General features: G+C 36.2%; 1 protein-coding gene across 3 annotated transcripts in view; it reads left to right on the top strand.

Moving 5' to 3' along the window:
- The window catches only part of LOC101502855 (nuclear pore complex protein NUP214), a 17,911-nt gene extending 9,112 nt beyond the window's left edge, over positions 1-8,799 (top strand). For all 3 annotated transcript variants that reach the window (XM_004494959.3, XM_027333242.2, XM_027333243.2), the window contains 8 exons: positions 72-962; positions 1,245-1,397; positions 3,462-3,519; positions 4,620-4,753; positions 4,828-4,952; positions 5,690-6,032; positions 6,315-6,504; positions 6,584-8,799. In XM_004494959.3, the coding sequence (XP_004495016.1) occupies positions 72-962; positions 1,245-1,397; positions 3,462-3,519; positions 4,620-4,753; positions 4,828-4,952; positions 5,690-6,032; positions 6,315-6,504; positions 6,584-8,601 (3,912 nt within the window). In that variant the 3' untranslated portion in view covers positions 8,602-8,799. The remainder of the gene's footprint in view (positions 1-71; positions 963-1,244; positions 1,398-3,461; positions 3,520-4,619; positions 4,754-4,827; positions 4,953-5,689; positions 6,033-6,314; positions 6,505-6,583) is intronic.
- The last annotated feature ends 853 nt before the right edge of the window (positions 8,800-9,652 follow it).

Here is a 9,652-nt window from a genome sequence, read left to right as displayed (position 1 = left end):
AGAGTTAGTCCACTGAACACCGATAGTTTGTGCTTTCAGCTAATGAAAATTCTTAAAAAAATTATGTGCAGGATGTTGAGCGTGAGAATCTAAAGTCCAAGCCTTTTGCTGAAGATTATACTAAGTTCCCTGAAGTGGGATCAACGACAAATGTACAGTCTTTGAAGTCTGACGTGCTGCAAATGGTTCCAGGTGTAGATGTGAAGAAAGTTAAGGATAGTCAAATTCAATGTCCTCCAGGTGAACAACAGAAAAACTTAGGTCAAAAGACTGCAGCACTTGGAACAAGTATTGGTTCTTTTACAGGAAACAGTCATTCTGCTGCTCCTGGTTTGTCAAGTTTTAAATATTCTCAAAATAATACTGAGAGGGCTGTGGAGCTCCAGACTACAAGTAGCTTACAAGACTCACAAAGAGCTTCTCATATATTGCCTGGTGAAACATTTTCATTCTCAAAAGACTCTAATGTGTCTTCAATTTCCGGTTCAAGTTATGTTGATGGTAGTGGTTATCAAAATAAAAAATATACTCTGGGTGCTACAAGTGTTCCTGGTAGCTTTAATGGAAAGCCTTTTCTTGTAAAGGATGCAAATGTTGAATCTCCTGCCATCTATTCTGCTGCAAATGCTCCTGGTAGCATTGTTGGAAAGCCCTTTCTTGTAAAGGATGTGAATGTTGAATCTCCTAGCATCTATTCTGCCAGCAAACCATTTCAGAGTGGTGGACAACTAAGTTCTAAGGACGTGAATGTTGAATCTCCTAGCGTTTATTCTGCCAGTAAACCATTTCAGAGCGGTGGAAAACTAGGTTCAATAGGAGCAGAAAGTTCACATTTGTCATTACTTGGAAATCCTACAACCGGAAAGTCAGCTATACGAAAGTTTCATCCTTCTGATGAGCAGCATGTAAATTCATCCAAGTCTGCGATATCAAGTTCTGATTCGACAAAGCAATTTGGCAATGTATTATTTCTATCTTTCACAGTTTTAATATAATTGATGGTAGATATTTTTCTCATAATGGGATACTACTGATGAAGATAACTTAATCATTTATCTTGTGGAGTCTCCGTCATCCTGCTCTGTATTTTTCTTCTCTGCTTTTAAATTCATCAATAGTTATTAAATAGATTATGTATCTGCATATGTATTAGACGAAAAGAAATCTACAGAGTAAGATGACAAAGACCCTTATAGCCCCTTTTCCATGTTCTTATTGTGTTAACTTTTTTGCCTCTGTCCTAGATTAATGAGATGACCAAAGAATTGGATCTGCTTTTGAAGTCAATAGAAGAAGCTGGAGGCTTTAGAGATGCTTGCACCAGGTCACTTCAAAGTTCAATTGAGGAAGTGGAACAAAGCATGAACATTCTATCTACACAATGCAAAATACGGACGGTGATGTTTCTTTTGTTGCTTGACACTGCCATTTCATTGACTTGTTAAAATTTTGGAGCTTGAATCTATCTATTCCTTGTTGTGGACATTTATTTCACTTTCCTCTTAGATTCTTTTTCTGTAAACTCAATTTCCGGAATCTTATATGGTATCTAGTGCTAATTCATCCAAAATGGCTACTCAGACTTCTATTACCAGAGGCTGTGGTGTCAGGTTTGGTCTTGAATTGGTAGCACAAGGGTATGAAATATTTGTAATTCACTATGTTGCAGCTAGGGACTTCATACAGTGGGATCTTGGTGGAGTGTTTGGTTTATTCATCCTTCATCTTGAGGACAAGGGAGGTTGATAGGTCCACTCAACATGTGTTTAAGAGGAGAGGAAATAGAAAGCAGAAATAAAGAAAATGGTCCTAAAAATAAGGGGCTGATAAGTTATGAAAGAAGGAATAAGCATGAGACTGAAGAGGCAAGAGGGGGAGAGAGGAACACATGGGTGTTATTGAGGAGAGAGGGAATGGAATACCAGAAAATGACATGTGGTAAAGAGGAAAGGAGGAATAGATTCTGGAATCAAGGGATGAGTGAGGGAGAATTATAAATAGGGGGAGAGGGTAACCGAAGGGGTGGGTATATGAGAATTATCAATTTGGTACTGTGGTTTTTTTTGAGAAAAGGGGTTGGTTTTCAGTTGAGGAGATATTTTTCTTGTCTCTTACGTTTCTCTCTCGTTTGTAAGTAGCTCTGCTCCAGTCCAGTGGAAGTCTTATTTTTCTTATAGTTTTCTGGTTTACGTATTGTATCAGAGGTTTCTCACCTCTGATCTGAGTGCATTTTTTTAAAATATATATATATCTGTTTGGGCCCTATTGGGCCCCAATTCTCTCACAAATGCACAGGCGATTTCCCTCTCTTCTAATACATTTAACATTGTGTCATTTCCTGATTCTTATAATCTGCCCTGTTATCCTAAAAATCCTACTTCCGATAATTACATTTGGTATTATTCTGTCCTAAATACTACTATATTTAAATATTTTGTTCTAATTAATGCGTTTAACTCTTTTTAACCAACAGAACCATTGGCCCATCTTCATTTCTCCTTCTCTATACTCTCGAGATTGGGGTCATGTTACGGACAATACTCTCCCCCAAACACCCACCTTATCCCCGAGTCAAAGATAATGGATAAAATATCTCACAAGGGTCTTTATTGTCTAAAATCTCCAAGTCCATTGGTGTTCAATCGGCAAGCAACCATAAGCATGATGTAAGTTCCACCATAATCAAATCAGAAACCCCTTAGATCCTCATCTGAACGAGCAATTATAGCATCTCCTAAGGTCCCAGCGGAGACATTTAACCTTTCTTTTGTAGCTAGTTGATAGGTCAGCATTTTGACTTTTTCAGCTTGATGACATAACTCCTTATTTCCACCAACCTCTTCAGCTAAAGGAAGGATTGATTCTCTTGCCTACTGATGCATTTTCAACAAAATTACAGCATCTACTAGATCCGTAGGAGACCACATTGATGCATCTGTCTTTGCCAAAATAGTGCGCTACTAATCATTGTAGTTCATTCCAGTTTCCAAAATCTAAAGTTGAAACTTCCCAAAACAGCTATGTCAGCACCCAAACACTAATACATTCTGGTCCACATATTCCTGGAAAAAATCTTTCAAAATAATAACGGGACGTCCATAATAACTGACTGCTGCAAATTAATTCTGTGATTCACTTTGTCTACAAGTGGCATGTTCAAAGCCCATACCCATGAAAACCAACCAAAACTGCAAGTGCAGCTGATATAGGCAAAACTCCAACCTCTTTCCTTTGATCTTGCGGTCTATATGTTTATGTAGAGTATACTGGAAGTTTCATACATTCTATTGTTTGATTATAGTTTACAACACAATGATGTGTCTACTTCTGACTTTTAATTGTGTATTTAAATGCCTATTTATAAAAATGTCATTACTTTGTTCAGTTTTTGTTCTCATGGAGTTTTTAATTATATTATTATCAATATTCAAATTTCAAACTTTGCCTGCTTCACTTTGCAGTGCCAGGTGGATCAACATGTTGAGGAGGTTCATTTTCTTCTTAACAAGACAATACAAGGTAATATTCATTTATAGGCAAGTTTTTATATGTATATGATCACGATGATAGGATTTTTCAAGGTTAATCGAATTATGTAATTTGCTTTTCATGGAATTGTTCTCAAAAGAAATTATACAATTGTATCAATCCATTAATATTAATGTGTATATATTTTGAAAAAAAATGAAGAATATTGAAAAGTAAATGGTGAATCATTTTTCTTGAAGTTTTTGTTTGATATGGCATCTTTTTCTTATATACTCCCTCTGTCTCATTATAAGTGTCATGTTTGGAATATTTATGTCTCAAATTAATTGTCACTTTTGAATACCAAAGACAACATTTATTAAACTTTTTCAACAATACCCTCATTAAATTAAATAATCCATCTAACTATTCCACTAATACTACTTTCAACCATTCTAATTAATATGGGTATTTTAGGCTATACATATTATTTTACCATAGAAATCAACATGCCAGGTACAGGGCATCCCAATTTAATTGATTGGAATGACAGTTTATCATTCGATAACTAATCATTTGTTTAAAACATTGTATGACCTAAAATGAAACTTAGAATGTGACATAGGGAGCAGCTGGTAAAGTACCAAATATAATATAATTCTAATTATATTTCATCTTGGCTAAATTTTGGGTCCTTGAAAGATGTTGGTTTCAATTAGGTCCTTAAAAAGTTTTCCTTCCATCTATGGAGGAAGTTGACTGTCACATTATCAAAGCATTGGATTTGGATCATGTTATTGCTAAATAAGTGGTGTGGCTTCCACTTCCGCAATTTCAATCATGGGACCTTAGGTTTCTGTATGATTTGTATTCTATTGTATACTTGTTTTTAGTCACGCAATTGAAACAATTCAGTTTTAGTGTGATGTTTGAAAACTCAAGTCTTTCACAGCTCAAACTTCAATTTAGCCTCCCATATTTGATTTATTTCACAAAATAAAATACTCAATTTTCTTTTATATATAAAAAAATCACATTATCTATCACGAGTCCCTGACATGCTAGTTTTAATTATGTAAAACAATTTCTGGTCAAATTGACAAATCAGCTTTTCTCAGTTTGATCTAAATGGTTATCTGGTTGAATATCAGTGGTGGCAAGAAAAGTATACATGGAAGACATATATAAGCAAGCTTGTGATAGCCGATATTGGGACCTATGGAATAGACAAAAGTTGAATTCAGAACTAGAGCTAAAGCGACAGCATATACTGAGTCTGAATCAGGTATGTGGGTTAATTTGCCAACAAAATATTTCTATGGCCTAGTGTTGAACAAGTTATCTCAATCATTATTTCAGGATTTAACTTATCAGTTAGTTGAATTGGAGAGACATTTCAATGCTCTTGAACTAAACAAATTCAGCCAAAATGGCGGCCATCTCATTGGTCGTGGAGCTTCTCAAAATAGATATGGGCCTTCAAGGTATGGTTAAATTGTGGTTGCTTTTGCACTTGTTGATCATTCTCTATTTGTTGTCATTGATATAGTTTCCTTATTTTTCTGTTTCCTTTCTTGGGAGATTCTCTCTTGTACATATATTTGCACAATCATATTGTGAAATACAAGTTGATTATTCCAATCTATTTAATTCAACTGCACTTAATATATGTAATGCTCAACCCACTTAATGCAGTTCTTGTAATTTGAATCATAGAAATATTGGTTTCATCTAGATCAATTGTCTTGTTTGCCTTTGTGGTATATAGATCATTTACATACTAGTCATAACGCATAGACATTAGGGTGCCTTTGTTTCTTAACCATTTTTCTCTTTTACATTTCTGTGGTGTTTTTTATTTTACAATCTTCAAATAATCTATTATTTTTCCTTACCTTTTGAAGCTAATATGTTGAAAGGCCATTCCTTGTGAATTAAGAAAGGTTGAAGGCTGTTGTGTTACAGTAGAATATATAACAATGCAACAAGGCTGCTACTACTCTGTTCTATACATCTAATATGGAATTATTGATATATATTATCCCTGATTGGGTGATGGAGTTCCGTGCTCTCTTATTTTGCCAATAATTCGTTGATAGTTCACATTAGGCACAAAATACATTGAATCAGATGATGAGATGTGTTGTCTAGATATGCATTAGATTCGAGCTTTTTTGCAATTTTTTGCTATTTTACTATAGTGTCCCTAATTTATTTGCAGACACATTCAGTCATTGCATAGTTTACAGAATGCAATCAGGTCGCAACTTGTAGCTGCAGAAAATCTCTCTGAATGCCTTTCAAAACAAATGGCTACATTGAGTTTAAGGTCCCCATCTGAGAAACAAAAGAATGTGAAGGAGCTCTTTGAAACAATAGGAATTCCCTATGATGCTTCTTATGGCTCTCCAGACACGAAAGGTTTTATGAAGACTCCTTCTAGTAAGAAGCTCTTGTTTTCTGATTTGACTACTAATAAAGATAAATCCCAGAGAATTCAAGCCAGTGCTATGAAGAGTTGTGAACCAGAAACGGCTAGGAGGAGGAGAGACTCACTTGATCAGGTATTTGTTACTTATAAGTTACTCTATCTTTTCTTGCTATGAAGAGTTGTGAACCAGACCGATTGGTTTGTGGCTTTGTTATGGTTTAAAGCTTCCAAATCTGTTTCTTGATGGATTTGGAGAAGTTTTAACTCATTCTGTCTTTAATTACTTGCCACAAGATTTCCATGGATGATCATTCTAGCCAGTTTCTTCGTTGGTCTTTTTTGGGATAGATCTTTATCCTCACCGAGTGTGGTTCTGATAGTTATTGTATTGTATGTTTAAACAACTTTGATGCAGAGTTGGACCTGTTCTGAACCTCCTAAAACTATCATCAAAAGAATGCTGCTACAAGAGCTCCCAAAACCAAAATGGAAAGAATCATCATTTTCAAAAGAAAAAATCAAAACTTCCGTGCCGGTGGAATCCGCTCCTCATCAAATGAATGCCAGAATTCCCTCAGGTGTCCTCCCTACTTCTGAAATGAAAGGTAAGCTGAAATTAATTGTTGACCTGATTTAAACTAATGGTTTATAATGTCTGACACTTGTCTATTAATATACTTGCAGCAAGCTTTCTGGATTCCCATCTTGCACTTGAAGAGGTGTCAGAACAATCAAAGGCATTTATACAGGATGGTAACCTCAAAGCACGTACTCAAGTTTCAGACTCCAAGTCTCGTGTTTTGCAAATAAGTAATATTTCTGCAGTTCCTCCACGTCCCTCATTCCACTTGTCACCTGCAATCGCGTTTGGTCATTCCACAGAAGCAAGAGATCTGGCTGCTGAAAAATCAAATGTTAAAAAATTTGATTCAATTTCAAACAGTGAGAACAAGCCTTTTTCACTCAAGGAAATGCCTCAAAAGTTCTCAATCTCTACCCGCTCTACTACAGAAACACCTTCGTCTCTGATTAAATCGAGTGAAATGCCCATTACAAACAGTAAAATGACTATGGCTACAAGTTTCCCGATGGGAGACAAACTTTCAGGTGCATTTACTCCTGAATCTTGGAAAAAAAATGTTCCATCCTCAGAGTCACACTTGTCCTCTATTTCTACAGCTTCAACCAAGGTTGAAAAAGTTACGAAGTTCAATTTTGATAAAAGCTGGCCTGACAATAATAATCCAGCATTGCCCAAATTTAGCGGTTTGCGTGAATCTCCGTTGTCTCCAACTAATTTAACACCGTCGATTTCTTCAGCATCATCATCTGTGTCGTCTGTAGCTGTTCCTCCAGCAGCAGTGTCGGTGACATTAAGCAATACTACTAGTTCTAAAATCAGTGTAGATTCTAATCACATGACGACATCTTCGGCATCAGGTTTACTTTCTTTATCTAACCAGGCCCCTAAACAAACATCGTCCCCATTACCCAACCCACCCTCCTTTAATACAACATCAGAGTCGCACAAATCAGAGATTCAACCAGCTAGTGGACCTAATTTAAAGACAAATTTAGATGCTGCTGCAGAAGTGGTCACTCAGCCAAATAAATCTCTAAATGGTGAATCTGAAATGAAGCTCGGATCTTCAAGAAACTTCAGTCCTTCAATTGAACAGCCTGCCAACAATATAAAAAGTTCTGATACCAACATTGTCTCAGTTTCTCAATCAGAACAGCCTTCAGACACACCTCCGCAACTTTCAACTTCTTTTCTTACTTCTACTAGTGTTTCAAGCGGGAAAAATGGGGGTTTGGATGTTGGAATCTCTCAGGAGGATGAGATGGAGGAAGAAGCTCCCGAGACAAGTAACTCAACTGAACTTAGTTTGGGAAGCCTTGGTGGGTTTGGGATTGGCTCAACCCCTAACCCATCAATTCCTAAATCAAATCCATTTGGTGGTTCATTTAATAATGTAGCAACAAGTTTATCAAGCCCACAATCAAATCCAGTTGCATTATCAGTTCCCAGCGGAGAGTTGTTTCGACCAGCATCTTTTACATTCCCAAGCTCCCAATCATCCGTGCCAACTCAGTCAACAAATTCAGGTGCGTTTTCTGGTGGGTTCGGTGTTGGGGCAGCTGTTCCTGCACAAGCTCCCAGTGCATTTGGGCAACCAGCACAAATTGGAGGATCGGGGCAGCAGGTTCTTGGATCAGTTCTTGGTAGTTTTGGACAGTCAAGGCAACTTGGCGGTGCTCTACCTGGAAGTGGTTTCGCAGCTCCCACTGGTTTTGGTGGTGGATTTGCTACGAGTAGTAATACTAGCGGATTTTCAAATGCTGCTGTGGGTGGAGGGTTTGCTGGTAGAACATCAACAGTTGGAGGGTTTGCTGCTATAGCATCCACAGGTGGAGGATTTGCAAGTGTTACATCAACCGGTAGTGGATTTTCTGGATTCGCTTCTCCTGTTGGTGGATTTGCCGGTGCTGCTGCTCCGAGTGGTGGTGGTTTCGCCGGTGCTGCTGCTCCGAGTGGTGGTGGTTTTGCTGCTGCTGCTAATTCAAGTGGTGGATTTGCAGGAGCTGGTTCTGGTGGTGGGTTTGGAGCATTTAGCAGCCAAGGAAGCGGTGGTTTCTCTGCTTTTAGTAACGTTGGAGGTAATAAACCACCCGAGCTATTCACGCAGATGAGGAAGTAGTATTGCTTTGCATCTTATATCGGATTCGAAAGCCGTGAGACTCTATTGCTGTTCTCCATAAAGAAATTAGGCCTGTACTACGAGTAGGATATCTTTGAGAGAAGAAAATGGTGCAATTTTGAAGTGTATAATTCTATTTTATTCTGTGCACTTTTATGTAAAACTTTTCTTGAGAAAATACATGAAATTTTTTAGTCATGATTATTTATGCTATGTGTTCTGCTTTCAAATCATCTCCGAAACTTGGTAATAATATATCTTTAGGGATGTATACGAATCTCTGTAGGAAGTAACTAACCACCTCGATGATGAATTTTTATGTGTTCAATGCATACTAAATTTGTGATTGATTTTTTTGGTGTGAGTAAAGGGAGCCCAAGACTCGAGAACAACTAGAAACTCTTAGAGAGGCAAACTCCAGTGGAGTCTCTTCCAATAGAAGCAAAACAACAGTTAGAAACATCAAAAACTTTAAAAGGAACAAGTCATACAAACTTTAGATAAAGCATTAAATATATTTTTAGTCATAATAAAACTACAATCTTCTAAGTTCAGTTTCTTCTAAAATTTAAAAGATGTTTTAGTTCCTCATAGTTTTCGTTTGGAAAAATAGTTTCTCTTACCGTCTAAAATTATACCGATGTAGATGACATAAATCTAATTGAAACTTACCACATAAAACTTTTAAATGACTATGACGTGGCAAGAGACTTCACTTAATTGTTTTAATAAAAAATTAATTAACTGAAATAAATAATTAATAAATAAAATAAAAACATTTATGAATTGAACTAAATTTATGTATTCAAATCACATTATTTTATGAAAATTCTTACATTTAAGACTAAAATTTTAATTTAAAATTCATAACTTAAATTAGATTAAAATGTTTGTAGTTTCAACGCATAAAATATCTTAAATTATATTTTAAAAAGATGAATTTTATATTTTCCTTTTAACATGTTAAATTTGCGGTTTTATGATTTTAAAATTATTCAAACAAATAATTAAAATTTTAAATTAGTTATGTGAACCAAACCACTTCAAATTT

The sequence above is a fragment of the Cicer arietinum genome, chromosome 4, assembly GCF_000331145.2.
Source record: "Cicer arietinum cultivar CDC Frontier isolate Library 1 chromosome 4, Cicar.CDCFrontier_v2.0, whole genome shotgun sequence".
Classification (NCBI taxonomy): domain Eukaryota; kingdom Viridiplantae; phylum Streptophyta; class Magnoliopsida; order Fabales; family Fabaceae; genus Cicer; species Cicer arietinum.
Note: the sequence above shows the minus strand (reverse complement) of the source record. Positions and strands in the feature narration are given on the sequence as shown.